Below are 25,062 nucleotides of genomic sequence, written 5' to 3' on the forward strand. Positions count from 1 at the left end.
TAAGATATATATTACAAATTATATAAAATAATAAATACAAATATATACAGAAGATTGATTTTTAGTATATAGTACTTTTTAACAAATATAAATGGTGTGATAATTGATATTTGTATTCAATTTTTTTAAATTATATTAAATATATACTAAAATTAATTATTAAAATTAATTACTATTATAAAATATATATTAAAATATAAAACATATATTAAAAATAAATTAAATTATATATAAATACATAATAATTGACTCTTTTAGTATACACATAGTATTTTTATTTTACTTTTTAATTATATTACTTGGGTAGTACATTTTGTTTATTTAATTTGTTGCGAGGGAATGAGCGAATGAGTTGTAAAACACCGAACCTTAGTATGGGCAACAAGGACAATGCACCTTATCCCATTCATTTCATTTCATAATTTCAACCCCAAAAAACAAAAAAATAAAAAAGAAAGAAACCCTCACCACCAATCCACTCTTTCTCTTTCACACCCTCCGATCAAAAATGGAGAACACCACCAACACCAACAACAACCACCCTCACCAGCAGGCCCAATCGAGCCCATACCCAGGCCCACCAACACTCCCACCACCTCCCACCACCACCACCGTCGTCCCCGGAGGCGCACCACCACCGTCATCCGCCGCACCATTCCACCACCTCCTCCAGCAACAACAGCAACAGCTTCAGATGTTCTGGTCCTACCAGCGCCAAGAAATCGAACACGTCAACGACTTCAAGAACCACCAGCTTCCATTGGCGCGCATCAAGAAGATCATGAAGGCCGACGAAGACGTTCGCATGATCTCCGCCGAAGCCCCAATCCTCTTCGCCAAAGCCTGCGAGCTCTTCATCCTCGAGCTCACGATCCGTTCATGGCTTCACGCCGAAGAGAACAAGCGAAGGACGCTTCAGAAGAACGACATCGCCGCCGCCATTACGCGAACCGACATCTTCGATTTCTTAGTTGATATTGTTCCCAGGGACGATATCAAGGACGATGCGGCGGCGCTCGGCGGAATTGTGGCTGCTGCGGCGGCGGCTACTGCCAGTGGTGTTCCGTACTATTATCCGCCCATGGGCCAGCCCGCGGGCCCGCCTGGCGGCATGATGATTGGCAGGCCCGCAGTGGACCCGGCAACGGGGGTTTACGTGCAGCCGCCGTCGCAGGCGTGGCAGAGTGTTTGGCAGACTGCTGCGGAGGATGGCAGCTATGGGAGTGGCGCCACCGCCGCTCAAGGGAATCTTGATGGACAGAGGTATGCTATTTCTATTTCTAATGCATGCTTCAAAGTTTCCATTTTTATTATTGCTTTAGGGGTGTTTTTTTTGTTCAATTTGTTATCCTTAATTATGGTCTCAAGATTGGTGCATTTTGAATTGCCGAGGAGATGAATGATGATAGAAAAAAGAGGAGGTTTGAGGTGCTTAGTGTTGAGTTTAAGTAGATCAATTGAAGAGTTTTGTGTAGCTAGAATACTTTCAAGTTAGAATTTTGAACGGGAAAAAGGTTCTTTTGTGTGTGTGATGATGATGTGTTTAGGGGACAGAGGTATGAATGCATGGTTTCTGGGAATCTCTTTCCTTTTTATTTGGATGTGCTTGTGTTGCTCTAATGTGTTGATTTTTAGTTATTGTTATTATTATTTATAATTTTAATTTTTATGTTTGGTTTAGGTGTTTTCATGTTTGTACATCCTTTTCATTTATTTATTTTAAATTGAAGAGGCTCAACACATGATGGAGTGAAGTAACAGAACTTTGTAGTTTATGTTAAGTTAGGTCTTGAATTGGTGCATTTTGGATTGGTGAGGCCGTGAGGGAGAAAAAAAGCTTTGAGAATCTTCATTCCTAGTGAACTGAGTTTTAGAACATCTAGCAGATCAGTAGAAGTCTGGAATACTTTTGGTTTAGACTTTTCTCATATATATATATATATGAAATAAGGTGCTGGGTTTGCAGCATTGTGAATGTTATAAAATATAAAACTATCTTTTGAGGAGCATTGTCACTACTAGGGTATGACTTGATTACTAGAAGAGTTGATACATTTCAAATATGTCTAGTTTGATTGGACCAGAAATTTTTTATGTGTGTGTTTAGAGCAGGGATGATCTTATTGTTATTGATTCTTTTGTTGTTCGTAGTACTGTCTTTTAAGTTGTGGAACAGGGAGAAAATGGTCATTTATTTACCTTTTTCTGGATGGAGAATGGAAGGAGAGGGTTTTTCAAGTCTTTGTGGGAGCAGATTTTGCCTGTTTGGGAATGGAAAATTTTGTTCTTTTGAAACTTCTATCTAGTGTCTATGCTTCATTTGTTTTCATATCTCTCACTGCTAGTTGGTTATGCTGAGCAAAGATGTTACGGGCCTTAGCTTTATGTGCTGTGGTTGTGATGCTTTGTTGTCTAAGGCATTGGCTTGGACTCTGCCAGCTTGTTGATTGCATTCTAAAAATGTACAGTGAGTACAACTCATGTTGCCCTTTATTTGTTATATTTATAGATGGTGCTGATTTAGAGTTAGGATATTTAAAATCCAATTGTCTTCTCCGACTTAACACTAATTTGCGTGAGTGATTGATTTATACTGTTAGTAAGTGTCTTTTTCTTCTAGGTAAATTGATATGATTTATTTAAGATTTAAACCTACTAAGTATGGATTATGCGGAACATGAGTAATTCAACTCAGAATTATCATTTTATTTGTTCTTGTAAATAAAGACACACAGGTCAAAATTATGACTAGAAACTGATCCAAGATTCATGATAAAATTGAATGAGCTTAAGAGTTTTTTGACCTTGCAAATTCAACTCTCTTTAGATCATGGGCAAGCTATTATAATTAAGAAACTTTGCTAGCAATTTGATTGGATTCTGAAGTATGGACTGTGAATATGTTGTGTTTGACACTTGCAAGGCCTAAATAATTGTGGTCTGTGGACTAGTTAGGGCAAACTCAATTGCAATAGCGCATTGGCAATGTGCAACGAAATAGGAATGTGCTGAAAATTTTTTTTGGGGGTTGTTTTTTCTTTTAGAAATGTTATAACAATGAAACAAGAATTTGTTCATAGCCATGATTATTCCTTTTCAACCATATGTTCTTGAATATGTATATTTAAAATTAATATAAAACTTGATCACTAATTTTCCAGATATAATATCTTAGTAACCTGTGGCCCTGTGTATTAATAAAATTGATTTCTGGTCCAAGTTTTATCTTGGTATTTCATAAAATTAAATCTCATTAGGCCATATAATAATGTGTCTTTTGGCCTATTAAAAGATTGGTTTATTAACAAACATCTAGCATATTGTCTAATAAAAATAGATGATATTTGTGCTTTACATTAGCAATCTAGTATATTAGTCTATAACTTAATAGGTTTCCTTGACCGTTCTAGGTTTTTTTGTGCATGGTTAATTATCTATCATATTAACTAGGAATTTGCCATTCCATTTCTGCCTAAAAATTCAACTAGAGTGGCTCAAATTGGTAGAAAGTTTGTGAGAACTATATTGTTCATATGACTGCAACTTGTGACCGGCTTGGTTTGTTCGTAAAAGTAGGTTGGGCGAGTCGAGCCAGTAAAAAAATGACTTGTTTATAAGCGGGCCAACCCGTTTAACTTGTCAGCTCATACTAGTCAAGTCAAGCCAGCATTTCCTTGGCTTGGTACTCATGATGAGCTGGCTCGAATGTGCCCGCCTACCTGCTTGATAGGTTTAGAAAATTTTGACTGTGTAGTCATACATGGCTCTGTCAAGATTAAAAGTTATTAGAAGGTTACATAATCACTTTAAAATGTTACATGACAATATAGTTTAATTTTTCTGAATCTTTGTTTATACTTATATGTTATTCCATACCGAGATATGTTTAGTTCTATATATTAGGTTTTGTTTATTTTGCATACCTAACATCCGGCAATGGTTTTGTTGCCTCTGATGGTTTTCTTTATATTCTCTCTGCAGCTGAGCACCGTTGTGAGTTGGGATCTTGTCGATGCTGAACAATGTTTTTGGATTGCTTGCGATTTAGAGATGGTTTGTTAACTTAAATTTTATGGGAAGACAATGTGAACCTGTTTAACTTAAATGTACAACGGCAATGATGTTAACAACTTTTTTATGTACAAAAATTTCAAACTGAATATTGATCTTTTTCTGTGCAATGCTCTGAGACAGTTGATCAAGACTCTGTTTAATGTTTTATGCTCAGAAGCCCCACTAATGCATGCTACTTCATACTTGCCACATTTGCTTCATTCCTAATCTTACTGTTTTATCCATATTTGCTTCAAACGATTTACATGTCCACCATTATCAAAATGACGTGGTTTTTACTTTGATTGGGTTTCAAAAACAAACGACGTCATTTCACCATTGTCCAGCATGGCAAGGGAGTGTCAACTCATTGAGTCACTCCCGAAAAGGAGTAGAGGGACCACTAGGGTGTCTGGAGTTTAATCTCAAGAACGATAATAGTGCTATTGGAACCTCAAGACTAAATCGGTGCACGAAGTGAATCATAGCGACAACTTTGAAAATTTAGTCATGTACAAATAGATATAATTAAGGAGGGTGGTTTGGTAGTTTAATAGTTAGTTGTGAGGATATTTAGTTATTCTTGGGTAAATTGGAGTTGGACAAAAGGACGAAAATTAGGGTGTATGTGGATCAGATCGGATATGATATCCGCATTTTTTTTGTCGGATTCGATCCGCAAATGTATGGATTAGATATCAGATATATCCGTATAATTGAACATTCCTTTTTTAATTATATTTTTATGTAAAAAATTCAATAAAAATATTTCTTTTATATTTTTAGATTTATTTATTCCTAAAATATTTTTAATCAATTTTTTTTAAATAACAAAAATAAAATAATACAATATATGAATAATAATTACTAACTAAAACATACAAATAAGTAAATATAATACCAAACATATATATATTTATTTATTTTTAATTATTATTATGCAGATCTTATGAGATATCCGTGATCCGATTCATAAATGGTGCAGATTGGATGTAGATATTTACCGCGGATCTACAGATACGATCCGATCCATGAACACTCTAACAAAAATAGAAAAAAAATAAAATATTATGAATACAATAACGAATAATACAAAAAAAAGTTAGGAACCAACTAAAGTAAGTGTGATTATATCTCTGGCTTGACCCTATAATTTGCTTAACTCAAATTCTTTTGGACTGGGTTTCAAGTTAAAAATTTGACTTAGGTATATTTTCCATTAATCAAAAGTTTTGTCTTGGGTTTTTTTCCTCCTCATATTTCCAAATCTTATGTGCTTTCTCACCATAGTGTTACTTCTTACTCCACATGCAAAACACCGAAGACTTCATTGTCAACAAATTCAAAGCCATCATGGCTCTAAAAACTGTGCATGCACTCCACAATTGAAAGCTTCACCACCGGTTCGAAACTAAAACATGTGGATTATGTAAAAGTTGATCAAGTTGCTGTGGAACATGAATATGGCGTGAAAAAGAGCAACAAAAAATCTCACCAAAATGTATTCGATTTGACAGCAGGAGAGTGTGATCCATAGTCTTCTCCTAGTCACCATCATCATCATTCTATTGTTGTAGCTCTCTATTCATCTTTTGTGAGAATGCAAAAAAAATTCATAAATTCTTCTTTTGGAGAAATCTATTGCTTTAATAGAAATTTGGTCGAGTTAAATTCGACTATAAGTGGTTAAATTGAAATTAAAAAGAAAAAAATGTCTTACTATCCTAAAAAATCTTATTTGAATGTCAGAAAATATTAGCGAGAAAAAAAGTTTAATTAATCTTTTTTTTAAATAGTAGAAATGAATATTCATAAATAAAAATATAATAGTAAAAAGAAAGTACTAAGAACTAATTCGTTTTGAAAATAGTATCACTCTTTAAGTTGAGACATGTTATTCTTGATGGAGAGTACAACTATTTAAAAAAGCATCACAGATCAATTTTAGAGATCCATTCCAATGCACTGTTTTAACTAATTTAATAAACAAGGAATCTATTATTAAAATCTAATATGTCTCTTCCATATTAATTAATTGGGGAGGTTTTTTTTTTTTTTTTTGCTTTAGTGAATTCTATTTTTAAACTCTACAAATTACAGTTTGTATACAATAAATGTAGTTCAGTATCGCGACGAATTAGTCTTTAGCTTGTCGGACTGAGAGTTCTGGAAACAAAAAAAATAAATATGTTGGGCAGAGGAGGTTTTTGCTGCTCTATATATAGTTTTGTCTAAATTAATTAATAGTAATAATAATATTAATAAAGTTATGTATTAATTAAGAAGACCTATTAACCAACTATTATTGTTTATGGTCCATTATTCATTGCTAGGGTTGGTGGGAAGCACAAGACGACAAATTAGCACTTCAATACAACAAGAGTGAGAAGTTGCTACTTGTTTTATGCAAGGTTTGTTTATTTCATTTTTATTTTTTAATTTCATTATTTCATTAATTTTCAATTTTATTTTTTATGGGGTTTACATTTTAAGGCTGATTAATTTTGATATGAAAAAGGTTTTGGTGATGTGTATTGAAATGGGTGTTTCACCAAATTTTGCACTGCTATGGGACATATAACAAACGCAAGTTGCGTTTTTTATGCTTCACAATTAAATTTTTTTTGCTTTACAATTGAATGGAGACAAACGCATGTTGCGTTTGTGAAATTGGAATTAAAAATTTTTTTTAATATAAAACGCATGATGCGTTTGTGAATTTGATGGGCTCAGAAATTTTTTTGGGCAGAGTAAATCGCATGTTGCGTTTTATTTGGCCCAAAATTTTTTTTTGAAGTCCGTAAAACGCAGGTTGCGTTTTATATGTAATATAATATTATAATGAAGAACTTTGCCTATAAATTGCTAACTCAGCTATCTCAAACTCGTACCTCACTCTTAAATCTCTCATTTGTGCTCCCTTTCACCTTTCATTCGTTCATGCATATCTTAATTGTGAGATTTTTTGGGTATTAGAAGGGTTAAAAAAGTGAGATTATGGAAGGTATTGCAAATATACGAGTGTATTATAACGGTGAGGTTATATCGAACACACACGAAGGAGTGACTTTTGTTTGTGAATGTCCGTTTTCATTTGCTATTCCATATACCACGAGTTTTGTGGAGTTGCAAAATGGTATTTGTGTCAACATACCAAGTCACATTTCGAAAAGGGTGAGCTATATATTTTGTACAAGAGTCCTGTACAAGTATTTGGTGGGCTGATACAGTTTCAAATAATGGCCATCACTGACGATGCAAGCATGCAGCGGATGTTCTGTATTTATCAACAAACCCGATTTCAGGTGCCGCTAATAGAGTTGTACGTTGAGTTTGAACAGCATACGGGGGTGGACGAGTTTGACGAGGAGGTCAACATTAACGAGTTTGGGGATATAGGCTGGGAAGAAGATAACGACGACAGTGAAGAGGAGTTCGAAGCTAACTATGAAGTCGATGACGAAAACGATGACGGAGATCTGGCCGGCAATCCGGTGGTGCCAAATGAAGCGCATGCTGTTATAAGCCAGCAGCCGTTTGGTGTTCCGTCTTTTATGCGGACTCTTGATCTCGAAGCCATACATGCCCCAGAATTTCCTGAGTATGCGAATATGGGTATGTTATATTATGGTTATTAATTCACGTTACCACTAGTGTCCATTTTATTTGCCTTGTCTGACTGATGGTGGTGCGCTTATCGTAGGTGAAGGCAACGTTGCGGCCGAAGATGGTGAATTCAGTGTCGGAATGGAATTTGGCTCTAGAGAGTCGGTGATATCTGCAATCAAAAGCTACACTATGTCTAGAGGAGTTGATTACATGTGTAGAGTCTGAGCGCAGACATTCTATGCGAAATGCAAGGGTTATGGTGCCGGGTGCGATTGGCTTATCCGAGCTAGTTTGATTCGAAAGAAAGCTTGTTGGGAGATCAGGAGATACAATGGCAAACACACGTGCACCATGGGAACTATCTCGCAAGATCATGCCAAGTTGGACTCAGACACAATTGCAGATGCCATTAGGCCGTTGGTGGAAGCAGATCCGTCCATAAAGGTGAAGTCTATTATTGCAGAAGTTCAGTCAAAGTTCAACTACACTATCAGTTACCGCAAGGCTTGGTTGGCAAAGCAGAAATCTGTCGCAAAAGTTTTGGTGGTTGGGAGGTTCTTACAGACTCTGCCAATTTGGCTGAAAGCAATGACTGCAAAGATGCCAAGGTCTCGTGTTCAAATAAAGACGCTCCCTGTTTACCGTGAGAGTGAGGAGGTTCAAGGTGTAAGAGTTCTTCATCGCGTTTTTTGGAGCTTCTATCCGTGTATAGTAGCATTCCGACACTGCAAGCCACTGGTGCAGGTTGATGGCACACACCTATACGGTAAATATAAAGGTGCGCTTCTAGTTGCCGTTGCACAGGACGGGAACCAGAACATTGTGCCTATTGCGTTTGCAATAGTCAAGGGTGAGACGGCAGACGCGTGGGAGTTTTTCCTAAGCAACCTGCGGAGATATGTTGTTACCATCGATGGCGTCGGCATTATTTCTGACCGCCATAACTCCATCGACGCAGCAATAGCTCGCAGCAACGGTGCATGGTCACCGCCAAGAGCGTGGCACATGTACTGCATCAGGCACATCGGTTCCAACTTCTTAAGGAGGTTCAAGGCTCCGTATTTGCATAAACTCGTGGTTAACACAGGTATTTGATTTCGTTGTTATGGTTCTGTTCCTATTAATTTCGTGCAACTTGGTTATGATGAAATGGTTTCTCCAACAGGATATTCTAGGACGGAGCAAGAGTACAACAAAAACTACCAAAGGCTGAGAGAGCGGGCTGAGGCGTATGCGCAATGGTGTGATGAGATCGGTGTTCAGAGATGGGTGTTGGCATTCGACGGGGGTCATCGTTGGGGACATATGACGACAAACTTGGTAGAGTGCATAAATTCTGTCCTGAAGGGTGCACGCAACCTTCCTGTGACTGCCATTGTCAGGTCTACTTTCTATCGGTTGAACGAATTGTTCACTCGGAAGAGCGCCGAGGCTCATGAGCGTGTCCGCAATGGATTCACATATTCAGAATTTGCCACCAAAAGAGTCGAAGAAAGTTTTCGACGTGCAGGCAACATTGTGGTCAATAGGTTCGACAGGCGCAACGAGATGTTTGAGGTTCGCGAAATGCAAGATGGTTCCATTCACACTGTTAATCTCGCGCAACGACACTGCGATTGTGGCCATTTCCAGGTCGAGCGACTCCCATGCCGCCACGTCCTTGCATGTTGCGCCAACCAGCGTCTTGATTGGCAAATATATGTGCATGATGTGTACAAAATGTCCGAAATTTGCAAGGTCTACAGAGGCGAGTTTGTCCCGATGGGTGACCCATCTACGTGGGCTCCGTATGAAGGAGCGAAGGTGATCGCGAATTGGACATTGAGGCGCTCGACGAAAGGAAGACCCAAGTCAACCCGCTACTTGAATGAGATGGATTCGCGGGACATGCGTCGTCCTCGCCGGTGTACTATTTGTGGACGGGAGGGACATAGCCAGAGTCGATGTCCGCAGCGCGCAGAATCAAGCTCTGCCAGGAATCAAGCTTGATTAAGACTTTTTATGTTACTTTATGGACCTTTATATGTAACTTTTTTTGTAAGCTTAAGTGATATCTTTGTGCCTTTTATTTATGTATGCAGTGAATAACGTCTAAACATTTAAACATAGTAACGGATATGATTACCAATAGAAACCCTAAACACATAGTAACTGACATGATTACTAATACAAACATGTAAACACATAGTAATAGAAAAGGTGACTAACAGAAACGTCTAAATATACCATACAATCTACATCACTGAATAAAAACATAAACTCAAACGGACTGAACTAAACTGCATCAACCTACTTCCTGGGCGCCTTTTTCGCGTACTGAGATCTACATCACTGAATAAAAACATAAACTCAAACGGACTGAACTAAACTGCATCAACCTACTTCCTGGGCGCCTTTTCGCGTACTGAGATGGGGTGTATTTGTCCGGAGGTGCAATCTGTGTCCGTAAATTATACGAATGACCCTGAGTACTACTCGAGTCACCAACACCGACATCTGGCATGCTGACCTACCTGATGATGCTGCTCATACCCTGGCATCATGAACTGGGGGTCATATGCCGGCGCCTGGAACTGGGGATGATATGCAGGCGCCTGGAACTGGGGCTCATATGCAGGCGCCTGGAACTGGGGATCATATGGTGGCACCTAATTGTAAATGAATAACGCTAATCAATAACGGTAACAGTAAAGCTTATAATTAATAACGGTAATATTAACACCAATAAACCTTAACGATACCTGAAACCCTTGATCATAGGCCGGATCCTGATGCTGAGGTCCAGCTGGTTGTGGTGGAACTTCTTGCTGTGCGTTCGCGTCGGCCTCTTCATCTGCAACTCTATCTGACAGTCGTAGGTGACCCCCGTATTGCTGTGTGTACCAGTCATAGTACAATGGGAGGGGATGGAAGTCGACAATCTCCTCCCCTACCTGCAGTCTATCATAGCGGCCAGAACGCCACATGTCAAGCCATTCCTTGGTCCGGTCTCTCCAGTCATGATGCTGGGCACCGCTCAAACGCCTGCAATGAGCACTACCGATCTGAAATGCCGGGTCTGGTGGAAGCTGCTGCAACCCGAATTGTCGACGAACTCGATCTGTTGGGTGCCATTCTATACATTCGAACGACACTAATGGCGACTTCGTGGAGCACATAAACAAATTTACGCCGAGTTCGATCGGAACATCCACGTCGATATACGGCCGCCATGTAAACTGCACACCAGTAAGCACGAGACCTATTAGTAACATTATTTTTCTTAACAAAGACGCAAACCTAAATGGTTAAAACTTACATCATTGACTCCCATGTCATCGAGTCCTCGTCTAAACTGCGCCGTAGACTTCCGTGTATATCTTGTATGCCGGCGCCAATGACTCCACCTACGCACAAGTAGGATGACCTCAACAACAACAACAACAACAACAACAACAACAACAACAACAACAATGATAATAATAATAATAATAATAATAATAATAATAATAATATAATAATAATAATAATAACAGTAAAGTACAATACCGTCGCGCAAGTGGAACACCAATATCGAGAAGCTGATTGCGCGGTATATGGGCCATGAACGGCATACGCTCCCACGCCCAAACAAAAAGCAAAATCAGTGGCCCATCCATCTCTTTACAGTTGTACCGCGATGCACGACACAATGATCTGTATAGATGTGCCAGACTAGCTGCCCCCCAACTGTATTGTGAGATCTGATGAAAATCACGAAGTAGAGGCAAAAACTTCGAGTTCAAAGACGTGGTGGACTTATCTGGAAACACCACTATACCAAGCACGCAGAAAATGTGAGCCCTGACATACCGCTCAATAGACTCCTGCGTGTCACACGGTTCACTGTCTCGACACCGCCGGACCCAATGGAGATTTACCTTGCCCAACACGTGATCATTCGGACCCGGTTGCCGACCAAAACAAGCGAGGCAGTTATCTACCAAAAACTGGTAACTGCTATCCGATCTACCCGTGACGGGTTCTCCGTTAACATGGAGGCCAAGTATATGTATCACGTCTTCCAGCGTCATCGTCACTTCACCCACTGGAAGGTGGAACGTATGAGTTTCTGGCCTCCATCGTTCCACCAAGGCACTTAAGAGTGCAGAATTGTGTGACTTTTTACTGAAAATAATGTACAATTTATTAGATGAATGCTAATGAATTCTAAAATAAATAGGAATGCAATGTTCTTTATAAAATAACCTACTATTAGAAGTAAAAATTAAATCATGTGCTCCTTTTTTAGCAAATTATTAGAATTTTATCTACAACATTAACAAAGTCTTATCCCACTAAATAGGATCGACTACATGAATTAAACAATGTCATTAAATTCTATCATGTATCATGTAAATAAAAAGACTATTATCTAAAACGACACCATTGTTTGTGAATGTCCGTTTTCATTTGCTATTCTATATACCACGAGTTTTGTGGAGTTGCAAAATGGTATTTGTGTCAACATACCAAGTCACATTTCGAAAAGGGTGAGCTATATTTTGTACAAGAGTCCTGTACAAGTATTTGGTGGGCTGATACAGTTTCAAATAATGGCCATCACTGACGATGCAAGCATGCAGCGGATGTTCTGTATTTATCAACAAACCCGATTTCAGGTGCCGCTAATAGAGTTGTACGTTGAGTTTGAACAGCATACGGGGGTGGACGAGTTTGACGAGGAGGTCAACATTAACGAGTTTGGGGATATAGGCTGGGAAGAAGATAACGACGACAGTGAAGAGGAGTTCGAAGCTAACTATGAAGTCGATGACGAAAACGATGACGGAGATCTGGCCGGCAATCCGGCGGTGCCAAATGAAGCGCATGCTGTTATAAGCCAGCAGCCGTTTGGTGTTCCGTCTTTTATGCGGACTCTTGATCTCGAAGCCATACATGCCCCAGAATTTCCTGAGTATGCGAATATGGGTATGTTATATTATGGTTATTAATTCACGTTACCACTAGTGTCCATTTTATTTGCCTTGTCTGACTGATGGTGGTGCGCTTATCGTAGGTGGGGCAACGTTGCGGCCGAAGATGGTGAATTCAGTGTCGGAATGGAATTTGGCTCTAGAGAGTCGGTGATATCTGCAATCAAAAGCTACACTATGTCTAGAGGAGTTGATTACACTGTGTATGAGTCTGAGCCGCAGACATTCTATGCGAAATGCAAGGGTTATGGTGCCGGGTGCGATTGGCTTATCCGAGCTAGTTTGATTCGAAAGAAAGCTTGTTGGGAGATCAGGAGATACAATGGCAAACACACGTGCACCATGGGAACTATCTCGCAAGATCATGCCAAGTTGGACTCAGACACAATTGCAGATGCCATTAGGCCGTTGGTGGAAGCAGATCCGTCCATAAAGGTGAAGTCTATTATTGCAGAAGTTCAGTCAAAGTTCAACTACACTATCAGTTACCGCAAGGCTTGGTTGGCAAAGCAGAAATCTGTCGCAAAAGTTTTTGGTGGTTGGGAGGTTTCTTACCAGACTCTGCCAATTTGGCTGAAAGCAATGACTGCAAAGATGCCAAGGTCTCGTGTTCAAATAAAGACGCTCCCTGTTTACCGTGAGAGTGAGGAGGTTCAAGGTGTAAGAGTTCTTCATCGCGTTTTTTGGAGCTTCTATCCGTGTATAGTAGCATTCCGACACTGCAAGCCACTGGTGCAGGTTGATGGCACACACCTATACGGTAAATATAAAGGTGCGCTTCTAGTTGCCGTTGCACAGGACGGGAACCAGAACATTGTGCCTATTGCGTTTGCAATAGTCGAGGGTGAGACGGCAGACGCGTGGGAGTTTTTCCTAAGCAACCTGCGGAGATATGTTGTTACCATCGATGGCGTCGGCATTATTTCTGACCGCCATAACTCCATCGACGCAGCAATAGCTCGCAGCAACGGTGCATGGTCACCGCCAAGAGCGTGGCACATGTACTGCATCAGGCACATCGGTTCCAACTTCTTAAGGAGGTTCAAGGCTCCGTATTTGCATAAACTCGTGGTTAACACAGGTATTTGATTTCGTTGTTATGGTTCTGTTCCTATTAATTTCGTGCAACTTGGTTATGATGAAATGGTTTCTCCAACAGGATATTCTAGGACGGAGCAAGAGTACAACAAAAACTACCAAAGGCTGAGAGAGCGGGCTGAGGCGTATGCGCAATGGTGTGATGAGATCGGTGTTCAGAGATGGGTGTTGGCATTCGACGGGGGTCATCGTTGGGGACATATGACGACAAACTTGGTAGAGTGCATAAATTCTGTCCTGAAGGGTGCACGCAACCTTCCTGTGACTGCCATTGTCAGGTCTACTTTCTATCGGTTGAACGAATTGTTCACTCGGAAGAGCCGCGGCTCATGAGCGTGTCCGCAATGGATTCACATATTCAGAATTTGCCACCAAAAGAGTCGAAGAAAGTTTTCGACGTGCAGGCAACATTGTGGTCAATAGGTTCGACAGGCGCAACGAGATGTTTGAGGTTCGCGAAATGCAAGATGGTTCCATTCACACTGTTAATCTCGCGCAACGACACTGCGATTGTGGCCATTTCCAGGTCGAGCGACTCCCATGCCGCCACGTCCTTGCATGTTGCGCCAACCAGCGTCTTGATTGGCAAATATATGTGCATGATGTGTACAAAATGTCCGAAATTTGCAAGGTCTACAGAGGCGAGTTTGTCCCGATGGGTGACCCATCTACGTGGGCTCCGTATGAAGGAGCGAAGGTGATCGCGAATTGGACATTGAGGCGCGCGACGAAAGGAAGACCCAAGTCAACCCGCTACTTGAATGAGATGGATTCGCGGGACATGCGTCGTCCTCGCCGGTGTACTATTTGTGGACGGGAGGGAGATAGCCAGAGTCGATGTCCGCAGCGCGCAGAATCAAGCTCTGCCAGGAATCAAGCTTGATTAAGACTTTTTATGTTACTTTTTATGGACCTTTATATGTAACTTTTTTTGTAAGCTTAAGTGATATCTTTGTGCCTTTTATTTATGTATGCAGTGAATAACGTCTAAACATTTAAACATAGTAACGGATATGATTACCAATAGAAACCCTAAACACATAGTAACTGACATGATTACTAATACAAACATGTAAACACATAGTAATAGAAAAGGTGACTAACAGAAACGTCTAAATATACCATACAATCTACATCACTGAATAAAAACATAAACTCAAACGGACTGAACTAAACTGCATCAACCTACTTCCTGGGCGCCTTTTTCGCGTACTGAGATGGGGTGTATTTGTCCGGAGGTGCAATCTGTGTCCGTAAATTATACGAATGACCCTGAGTACTACTCGAGTCACCAACACCGACATCTGGCATGCTGGCACCGCCAGTTTCATAAGCACTGGATCTACTCAAGCCCCGATCACTATATCCACCAGAATGAGACTCATGCTGGAAGGCATCTCCCAGAAATCCCTCTTCCGGCTGTGGGCATTCATTTAAGTCGAACAACGCAGTGCGTGGTGGTGCGGACAGACGAGTAGGACCTACCTGATGATGCTGCTCATACCCTGGCATCATGAACTGGGGGTCATATGCCGGCGCCTGGAACTGGGAATCATATGCAGGCGCCTGGAACTGGGGATGATATGCAGGCGCCTGGAACTGGGGATCATATGGTGGCACCTAATTGTAAATGAATAACGCTAATCAATAACGGTAACAGTAAAGCTTATAATTAATAACGGTAATATTAACACCAATAAACCTTAACGATACCTGAAACCCTTGATCATAGGCCGGATCCTGATGCTGAGGTCCAGCTGGTTGTGGTGGAACTTCTTGCTGTGCGTTCGCGTCGGCCTCTTCATCTGCAACTCTATCTGACAGTCGTAGGTGACCCCCGTATTGCTGTGTGTACCAGTCATAGTACAATGGGAGGGGATGGAAGTCGACAATCTCCTCCCCTACCTGCAGTCTATCATAGCGGCCAGAACGCCACATGTCAAGCCATTCCTTGGTCCGGTCTCTCCAGTCATGATGCTGGGCACCGCTTAAACGCCTGCAATGAGCACTACCGATCTGAAATGCCGGGTCTGGTGGAAGCTACTGCAACCCGAATTGTCGACGAACTCGATCTGTTGGGTGCCATTCTATACATTCGAACGACACTAATGGCGACTTCGTGGAGCACATAAACAAATTTACGCCGAGTTCGATCGGAACATCCACGTCGATATACGGCCGCCATGTAAACTGCACACCAGTAAGCACGAGACCTATTAGTAACATTATTTTTCTTAACAAAGACGCAAACCTAATGGTTAAAACTTACATCATTGACTCCCATGTCATCGAGTCCTCGTCTAAACTGCGCCGTAGACTTCCGTGTATATCTTGTATGCCGCGCCAATGACTCCACCTACGCACAAGTAGGATGACCTCAACAACACAATGACTCCACCTACGCACAAGTAGGATGACCTCAACACAACAACAACAACAACAACGATAATAATAATAATAATAATAATAATAATAACAGTAAAGTACAATACCGTCGCGCAAGTGGAACACCAATATCGAGAAGCTGATTGCGCGGTATAGGGGCCATGAACGGCACGCTCCCACGCCCAAACAAAAAGCAAAATCGTGGGCCCATCCATCTCTTTACAGTTGTACCGCGATGCACGACACAACGATCTGTATAGATGTGCCAGACTAGCTGCCCCCCAACTGTATTGTGAGATCTGATGAAAATCACGAAGTAGAGGCAAAAACTTCGAGTTCAAAGACGTGGTGGACTTATCTGGAAACACCACTGTACCAAGCACGCAGAAAATGTGAGCCTGACATAACCGCTCAATAGACTCCTGCGTGGTCACACGGTTCACTGTCTCGACACCGCCGGACCCAAGGATTTACCTTGCCCAACACGTGATCATTGGACCGGTTGCCGACCAAAACAAGCGAGGCAGTTATCTACCAAAAACTGGTAACTGCTATCCGATCTACCCGTGACGGGTTCTCCGTTAACATGGAGGCCAAGTATATGTATCACGTCTTCCAGCGTCACCGTCACTTCACCCACTGGAAGGTGGAACGTATGAGTTTCTGGCCTCCATCGTTCCACCAAGGCACTTAAGAGTGCAGAATGACCTCTCATTTCACCAATTCGTGAAACGTGTTGAAACCCAGTTAATGCTAGTGCCTCTGCAGCTCTCTCATTAAAGGTATCTGGCGGATCAAGTTTTCTAGGCAACAAATTTCTGATCGCCTGCCAAAAAAAGATAATATTCATTGAAATTAACAACAACTAACATAATAATAATAATAATAATAATAATATAATATAATAATAATAATAATAATAATAATAATAATAATAATAATCCGTTATTACTACTATATATTGATAACAATAATATCATCATATAATAATAATAACTACTACTATTATTATAATTATTACTACTACTACTGCTAATAATAATAATAATAATAATAATAATAATAATAATAATAATAATAATAATAATCCGGTTATTACTACTACTACTATATTGATAACAATAATAATCATCATCATAATAATAATAATAACTACTACTATTATTATAATTATTACTACTACTACTGCTAATAATAATAATAATAATAATAATAATAATAATAATAATAATAATAATAATAATGCAACTACCAATAATAATAATAATAATAATAATAATAATAATAATAATAATAATAATAATAATAATAATGTTGTTACTAACTAACAGTAATAATAATAACAATAACACTTTTAAAAATTACCCATTGAGGATGATCCAAATACTCAATAATGTGTTTTTCAGGTAACGTAAAATTACGAACCATTTTTTTTTTCATATACTTAAACTCAGCCTACTATTTCTTCTTCTTCCTCCCACAGTCAACACTGCCATGCTCCTCTTGTAACTTTGGCTTTTTAAAGCCCTCTCCAAACCCATTTATTGGACACGCGTCGAACATGCAATAAGGGTCAGTGACAATCGCAACTTGCGATTGTGGAGTGTGGCTTGACCAAACCCTTCTGCATGCATTGGTTTCATTTGTGTCTTGGAATAAAACGCAACTTGCGTTTTTCAGTGTGCAGCAGACACGTCCCATCCATGCATTGGCTTCAACTTTGTTCATCAATAAACCGCAACTTGCGTTTTTTAGAAGCTGTTTTTGGCAGATCCACATTCCAGGATAACACACCATCTTACAATAACCTTGCATAACACCATTTTTAGTTCCATTCATAAATTATTTTCTGACATTTTAAATTGAATTATATGTAGTTGAAGTTATAATTTAATAATATTTGACTTTAGAATTTGCAGTGCTTATGTGATGGTGTTCCACATAAGAACTTGCAAAGACTGCTCATGGTTTTGTTAAAATAATGCATGATTTTATGGAAAATTTTGCTCTTTATGCTAACAAAATTGTATTTAAAAGTTTAAAATATTAAAAATTTAAAAATTTATTTAATTGAGTAAATAATTAATTTTATTTATTTAATTAAAAAAAGCCTGTATAAAAATAAATCGTGAAACAAGTGGATGATGATTGATGCGACTCGTGTCATGTGAGCCACACGTATGAATTCAAAACAAACCACACTTCTCATAAGCCAACAAAAGCAATCAGCAACTAGCAGCCTATTCAATTTAACATGCTTATTATTTTTTTATTTTTTTTAAAATAAAGAGATTCGAATTCATAATTTTTAGATAAATATAAAAAAATTATATTATTTGAACTATAAACACGTCTATTCTACCAACTATTGTATAGAAAACGGAATAAACTATTTTTCAATTTTTAATTAACAAATACTGAATATGAGGTGCACAGTCAGTCAGTCACCTTTTCAAATATTGTCTAATTTTAAATTTAATACGGTCCAAAATAATTATTCATTTAAAAATATTAGACCACATATTAATTAACTTTTTTTTACTAATAAGTTGATTAAACAAGAGAAAATAAGTGCAAAAAGAGTAATTATTTGTCAACTAATATCCCTTTTTGAGATAGTAAATTATTATATAAGAATGAAATAATTTAACAGAGATTTACTAATCATTTCTTTAAATCACGTGTATAATGATAAAGACAAAACTAAAGACCCTTATTTCATAAATTTAGTGATTATTTTATGTATTTCAAGGGCAATATAGTAAATAGACAAACACTTACACTCACTTCACTTGTTCATCGGCGATTCGAAGCTACACACCACACACTGTTTTGTTTTTGCAACAAAAAAAAAAAAACTCTGCATACTTCAAAAATGGCGGCAGCCACTTCCAGAACCCCATTCTCCCCCGTATCTCCATCTTCTTCCACTTCCTCTTCTCACTCCACCTTCCCAAACCGTATTCTCAGATCCACGCTCCCATTTTCCTCCATTCTCACCGATAATAAGAAGCACCATTCCCTCAAAATATCAAACACCATCTCAAACAACCCTAAACCACGACCACCATCCGCTACCACCACCATCACCACCACCACACCAACCACCGCACCCTCCATCGCCACTCGTCCTCCCGCCGGCGAGCCTCGCAAGGGCGCAGATATCCTCGTGGAGGCTCTGGAGCGTGAAGGCGTAACCACCGTCTTCGCCTACCCCGGTGGCGCGTCGATGGAGATCCACCAAGCTCTGACGCGCTCCGCCGTCATCCGTAACGTCCTCCCCCGCCACGAACAAGGCGGCGCCTTCGCCGCCGAGGGTTACGCCCGCTCCTCCGGCCTCCCCGGCGTCTGCATCGCCACCTCCGGTCCCGGCGCCACCAACCTCGTGTCCGGCCTCGCTGACGCGATGATGGACTCAATCCCTATCGTTGCCGTGACCGGCCAGGTTCCCCGCCGCATGATCGGAACCGACGCATTTCAAGAAACCCCAATCGTTGAGGTAACTCGATCTATCACGAAGCATAATTACCTTGTTCTTGATGTTGATGAAATCCCTAGGATTGTTAGAGAGGCATTTTTTGTAGCTACTACTGGTAGACCTGGACCTGTTTTGATTGATGTTCCTAAAGATGTTCAGCAACAATTGGCGGTTCCCAATTGGGATTTGCCTGTTAGGGTTGCTGGTTATGTTTCTAGGATGCCAAAGATTCCGAGTTTGGCGGAATTAGAGAGCGTTGTGAGGCTAGTTTCGGAGGCGAAGAAACCGGTTTTGTATGTTGGTGGTGGCTGTTTGAATTGTAGTGAGGAATTGAGAAGGTTTGTGGAGATTACGGGTATTCCGGTAGCGAGTACTTTGATGGGCCTTGGTGTTTACCCTGTTGGTGGTGATGATTCTCTTCAGATGTTGGGGATGCATGGAACTGTTTATGCTAATTATGCTGTTGATAAGAGTGATTTGTTGCTTGCATTCGGGGTTAGGTTTGATGATCGTGTAACTGGGAAGCTTGAGTCTTTCGCGAGTAGGGCGAAGATTGTGCACATTGATATTGATTCTGCTGAGATTGGGAAGAACAAGATCCCACACGTGTCGATTTGCGCAGATGTGAAAGTGGCATTGGAAGGGATCAATGGGATCTTGGAGGAAAAGGGGGTCAATAAAAAGAATCTTGGTCTTGAGGATTGGAGGGAAGAGCTGAGTGTGCAGAAGCAGAAGTTCCCATTGAGTTATAAGACTTTTGGTGATCTGATTTCGCCGCAGTATGCAATTCAGGTTCTTGATGAGCTCACAAATGGGGATGCAATCATTAGTACCGGTGTAGGTCAGCATCAGATGTGGGCGGCACAGTTTTACAAGTACAAGAGGCCGAGGCAGTGGTTGACATCAGGGGGTCTTGGCGCTATGGGTTTCGGCTTGCCTGCTGCAATTGGCGCAGCTGTGGCTAACCCTGGAACTGTCGTTGTTGACATCGATGGGGATGGTAGCTTCATCATGAATGTACAAGAGTTGGCAACCATAAAGGTGGAGAATCTACCGGTTAAGATTCTGTTGTTGAATAATCAGCACTTGGGTATGGTTGTTCAGTGGGAAGACAGGTTCTACAAGTCCAATAGAGCTCACACATACCTCGGCAACCCTACGAATGAGGCTGAGATTTTTCCAAACATGTTGAAGTTCGCCGAGGGTTGTGGAATACCAGCAGCACGTGTGACGAAGAAGGAAGATCTTAGAGCCGCAATCAAGAAGATGCTGGACACGCCCGGCCCTTACCTTCTTGATGTGATTGTGCCTCATCAAGAGCATGTCTTGCCAATGATCCCAAGTAATGGATCCTTCAATGATGTGATTACTGAGGGTGATGGAAGAACTAAATACTGATGGTTTTGTATTATGGTATGCTTATTATCATAAATCTAAGTTTTTGACATGTTGTAAGCATCATAGTTTGTTGTAGTAAAACTAGTGCTTTGGTTAGCAACGTTAGTTACTTTCCTTTTCTTCAAGTAGTACTGTAGTAGTAACCAGACAGTGGCATGTATTTGTTGTATGTCATCTTTGTTTCACTCTTACTTTTTTGCTATGGTGAGAGAATGAAGTGATATTTATTAGAGTAAATATATTAGAAGCTTATATAAAATTTCGTATTAGCCTAAAACTTGCACGATTTCTTCTTTTAATGCTAGGGAAACAATAACTTAAAATTATTTTATTTAACTTAACATCTATAATTTTATGTATATTATATTTAATATTATTCAATTATTCTAGTAGTAATTAATCAATATAAAAATAAAATAAATAGTAATTAAAGAATACAAAATAACGTTTCTTTGGGCTATCTTGGTTGGGTTGAATACATGTTTAAAATTTACATTCCTTGGTTTTGATTATAACCTTGGAACTATGACGAGACAATGAAGCATTTTATTAAAATGGTATGAAGATGTCAAGTAGGATGAATCTAATAGAATCTGTTTGCATTCATTTGGTAATAACATTATCCTCATTCATTGCACTATTTTATGAGGTTAGGACATAAATGGTCCCTTCAACATTTAATGGAAATCATGTCTTTTGTCTTCAAGCAAAACAAATTAGCCACTAAATGTTCAAACACTTTTGAAGTTGAATCAAGTTGCCAACACTGAATAGTGAATAATGTGTCAACTACCATGACCACTTGGTATCATGAATGAATGGTCATTGTTTGCAAATATGATAGGAATCTAAGAGTTTGGTTGCTAAATCAATAAGCATACACGTGCATTTCCAAAACAGGATAAGAGCTTTTTGTGGTAGTAATTGAGACTAAATTCCCATTTTGGTCCCTGATATTCACGCGATTACTTATTTTGGTCTCCGAAATTCAAAATTACCTATACTGGTCCTCCAGATTTAAGTTTGGGCACCAATATGGTCCCTCAACTCTTTTCGGTGATGATTAGGCAAATGGAGTGCTGAGATGACACCTTTCCTGTCATGTTGGACGCTGTCACGGCTAGCTGACTTGGCGAGAGTTGTATTTGTATCCAATTTAGTCCTTGAAATCCTAATTATCTTATTATTTATCTGAGTTATAATGACAAAGTTTTAATAAGAGGGGACTAAATTGGATACAAATACAACTCTTGCCATATTAACTAGCCGTTACAGCGTCCAATGCGATAGGAAAAGTGTCATCTCAGCACTTCATTTGCCTAATCATCACCGGAAAGAGTCGAGGGACCATATTGGTGTCCAAACTTGAATCTGGAGGACCAGTATAGGTAATTTTGAATTTCGGGGACCAAAATGAGTAATCGCGTGAATCTCAGGACCAAAATGAGGATTTAGTCTAGTAATTGAACAAGGTACCTTAGAATTTATATCAAGACATAATAAATCTTAAAAACCATTCAATTGTTATTGGAAAGGGTTGGATTTAGAATCCAAACTAAAGTTTGAATTAAGTTATTACTACTTCCATCAGTTGTTATGTGTTATTAAAATACAGTCCAAAAATAACACTTAAAGAGTGAACAGAGCAAGTAACTAACAAATGCAAGCACAAATGATTAGAAATATAATATGCATCCAAACCAAGAATAAATGATTTGCTATCTGTACTTGTTATACTTTATTGAATCTACAAAGTAGGCATGGATATCAATTTTGCTCTCAATTGTTTCTAAATTATTAATCACAAAGTAAAGTACATCTTCTCACTCATTCAAATACCTGAGAAGAAGTAGCTGAGGAAGTATCAAAGGATTTCTTCCTCACCAAGAGGCAAGTGATGATTTTTGAAGGGTTGGAATGAGTGTTATCAAGGCTACAAACAACGAAATCTGGCCGGTGAAGTGCGAGCCGGAGACTATCCTTTCCGACCACCAACGCAGACGCATCAAGCAGGACATGCCAACTGTTCCTGTGAGCCTCAGAAATCCAATGCATTGTTCCATTCACATCTGCTAGAAAAGAGAACAACCCTTTCAAGCTGATCTTACACTTCCTCCTAAAGTTCTGGCTCAGCTGTGAACCCTTGATCCTCAAATCAAGCCAAGCTTTCGGCGCGAGAATCACCTTTGACTCCTTAAAAGAAGCGAATTCGCGTATGCAATCTTCTTCTTCGCCAAGAGTTGTCATGTAGTAGTTACCCTTAACAAAAGGGTAGCTTTCTCCAACCAACATCATAGCATCCTTGTAACTTGGAGTGAAGAGAACAAGATACTCATCATCCGGCAAGCCGCAATGCTTCAAAACCTTGTTTGTAACTTGGATTTCCGGGATTGAGATAAAACTTCCATGGAATGAAGTTTTCTTGTTGAGAATGTCTAGTAGCCTCGACGGCTCCAACTGCGCTCGATCCATTTCAGGGAGATTGCTTCCAAACAGATACATAGAAGACTCTCTAGGAGTCCCTATTGGCGACTTTCCTCGATCATCTTGTGTGCATTCTGAAGGCTCCTCATTGATGATGAAGCTAGACAAGTCTATTCCATTTCCATCTCCTTGAATTAGGCCTCCATATTCCGGATACTTTGCGAGCACATATTGCTCAACATACTCCATTTCTTTCTGTGTGATCGGACCAGAAAATCTAAGGTCAATTCCCATAGTTGATATGGCCTCAGCTATGATGTGAGGAGGAATCACTGCATGGCGTTTCTGTTTCCAGTACCAAAACCAATACAGAACCATTAGTTAGCCTTCAATGAACACAAAACTACGATGCAATACAACATTTAGAAACTAAGAATCTGATAAATAATTTACCTTTATGACCATACTGTTTGATTTAGAACTACTATCTGCTATTAATTTGTGTATAGGAAAATTCTTAGTTTCCTTGACTTCATTTTCCATAATCTCCTGAATAAGGTGAAAGAATTCAGAATTAGAATTATTCAAAAGCTTTTTAGCAGTTTGAAATAGAAACTCACATGAACTATATAAAAACAATAGCTTTGAATTGTGAACACTTTACCTCAGATCCTCCATGCTCTGTGCTGTTAGTTCCCATAATATTAGCAATATCAATTTGTGATCATAAAAGTTTGAAATTTCTAGAAAACTTAATTACATTGAAATTGAAGGAGGTTTGAATAGAACATGAAAACAATCACTTTGGAAAATGAAGCAAGAAACAAGTGTAAGAATGTGAAACCCTAAAAAAAAAATCACTTAGATGAATCTAATGGCAAAATAATAAAGAAATCAAGTGAAGTATATATTTATATATGAGGTGATGATGAAATGGTGAATAGTATTATCCTCTTGCACATTAATATTATTATTCTCAGGAATTATTCTTTTGTACCTATAATAATTAACATTATTATTTGTTATAAGAATTTAATTTCGATGCACTATTAGTGTAAAATAATTTTACACGTGCATCTGATAATGCAATGCCACATCAATCAAAATAACTGCATTTTCTATTGACGGTGTAAATGATCATCTAAAAAAATAGATATAATTATATAACTGTATTACACTCAGTGCATCAAAATTAATTTCTTATAACAAATAATAATACTTTACACAGTCGTGCAATCATAATGATTTTTTTGAATAATTATTCACACGATAAATATAAAAATAATTATTTTTACTAATAAAACAGTTTTATATTGACTAACAATACATTAAAATTAAATTCACACTAAGCCTTAATTTAAAATTTGGACCTGGTTATTATTATTATGGTATCAATTGAAATTTAGAACAACACGTTAGGAGAATATTCTGGAGGTGCAAGTTTGGAATGGCAACAACATCACAATATATAAAATTTGTTAATGGCAAAGAAACGTCAGTGTGGGAATTTTATATGTTGGATGGAAAATGACCATTTGAGAACCTTTTGATGAAAAAGTCAAACAAAGCCTTGCCTTCATTTTCATTTTGAATCACTTTGCTAAGCATAAGCTGGTTAAGATAATTTTTTTTACCATTGGTGTCTAAATCATGCTATTACTG

The 25,062-nt window shown here is 39.1% G+C and overlaps 5 protein-coding genes across 5 annotated transcripts; 4 read left to right on the forward strand and 1 right to left on the reverse strand.

Annotated features, from left to right (window-relative positions):
• Positions 1-380: 380 nt before the first annotated feature.
• On the forward strand, positions 381-4,265 carry LOC130946683 (nuclear transcription factor Y subunit C-1-like). The gene is made up of 2 exons (XM_057875520.1): positions 381-1,263; positions 3,982-4,265. The coding sequence occupies exons 1-2, from the start codon at positions 509-511 to the stop codon at positions 3,983-3,985; spliced, it is 759 nt and encodes a 252-aa protein (XP_057731503.1). The 5' UTR covers positions 381-508; the 3' UTR covers positions 3,986-4,265.
• Positions 4,266-8,013: 3,748 nt separating this feature from the next.
• Positions 8,014-9,651, forward strand: LOC130946196 (uncharacterized). The gene is made up of 2 exons (XM_057874870.1): positions 8,014-8,749; positions 8,828-9,651. Exons 1-2 carry the CDS (start codon positions 8,014-8,016, stop codon positions 9,649-9,651), a joined length of 1,560 nt encoding a protein of 519 aa, XP_057730853.1.
• Positions 9,652-12,236: 2,585 nt separating this feature from the next.
• LOC130946197 (uncharacterized) lies at positions 12,237-14,598 on the forward strand. Its single transcript, XM_057874871.1, has 4 exons — positions 12,237-12,598; positions 12,701-13,698; positions 13,777-13,993; positions 14,034-14,598. Exons 1-4 carry the CDS (start codon positions 12,237-12,239, stop codon positions 14,596-14,598), a joined length of 2,142 nt encoding a protein of 713 aa, XP_057730854.1.
• Positions 14,599-18,908: 4,310 nt separating this feature from the next.
• Positions 18,909-21,213, forward strand: LOC130944617 (acetolactate synthase 3, chloroplastic-like). Its single transcript, XM_057873017.1, has one exon. It carries the CDS (start codon positions 18,976-18,978, stop codon positions 20,974-20,976), a length of 2,001 nt encoding a protein of 666 aa, XP_057729000.1. The 5' UTR covers positions 18,909-18,975; the 3' UTR covers positions 20,977-21,213.
• Positions 21,214-22,687: 1,474 nt separating this feature from the next.
• LOC130943442 (uncharacterized) lies at positions 22,688-24,304 on the reverse strand. The gene is made up of 3 exons (XM_057871318.1): positions 24,065-24,304; positions 23,854-23,949; positions 22,688-23,745 (listed from the first exon to the last, which is right to left on the reverse strand). The coding sequence occupies exons 1-3, from the start codon at positions 24,098-24,100 to the stop codon at positions 22,804-22,806; spliced, it is 1,074 nt and encodes a 357-aa protein (XP_057727301.1). The 5' UTR covers positions 24,101-24,304; the 3' UTR covers positions 22,688-22,803.
• Positions 24,305-25,062: the final 758 nt, after the last annotated feature.

The sequence above is a fragment of the Arachis stenosperma genome, chromosome 8 (genome assembly GCF_014773155.1).
Source record: "Arachis stenosperma cultivar V10309 chromosome 8, arast.V10309.gnm1.PFL2, whole genome shotgun sequence".
Lineage (NCBI taxonomy): Eukaryota > Viridiplantae > Streptophyta > Magnoliopsida > Fabales > Fabaceae > Arachis > Arachis stenosperma.

Coding starts and splice junctions, on each gene's coding strand:
- LOC130946196 (XM_057874870.1), top strand. CDS start 8,014: ATGGGAACTATCTCGCAAGATCATGCCAAGTTGGACTCAGACACAATT. Junction 8,750..8,827: donor TAAACTCGTGGTTAACACAG/GTATTTGATTTC, acceptor TTTCTCCAACAG/GATATTCTAGGACGGAGCAA.
- LOC130944617 (XM_057873017.1), top strand. CDS start 18,976: ATGGCGGCAGCCACTTCCAGAACCCCATTCTCCCCCGTATCTCCATCT.
- LOC130943442 (XM_057871318.1), bottom strand. CDS start 24,100: ATGGGAACTAACAGCACAGAGCATGGAGGATCTGAG. Junction 23,950..24,064: donor CAGAGCATGGAGGATCTGAG/GTAAAGTGTTCA, acceptor CACCTTATTCAG/GAGATTATGGAAAATGAAGT. Junction 23,746..23,853: donor CAAACAGTATGGTCATAAAG/GTAAATTATTTA, acceptor TACTGGAAACAG/AAACGCCATGCAGTGATTCC.
- LOC130946683 (XM_057875520.1), top strand. CDS start 509: ATGGAGAACACCACCAACACCAACAACAACCACCCTCACCAGCAGGCC.
- LOC130946197 (XM_057874871.1), top strand. CDS start 12,237: ATGGCCATCACTGACGATGCAAGCATGCAGCGGATGTTCTGTATTTAT. Junction 12,599..12,700: donor CATGCCCCAGAATTTCCTGA/GTATGCGAATAT, acceptor CGCTTATCGTAG/GTGGGGCAACGTTGCGGCCG. Junction 13,699..13,776: donor TAAACTCGTGGTTAACACAG/GTATTTGATTTC, acceptor TTTCTCCAACAG/GATATTCTAGGACGGAGCAA.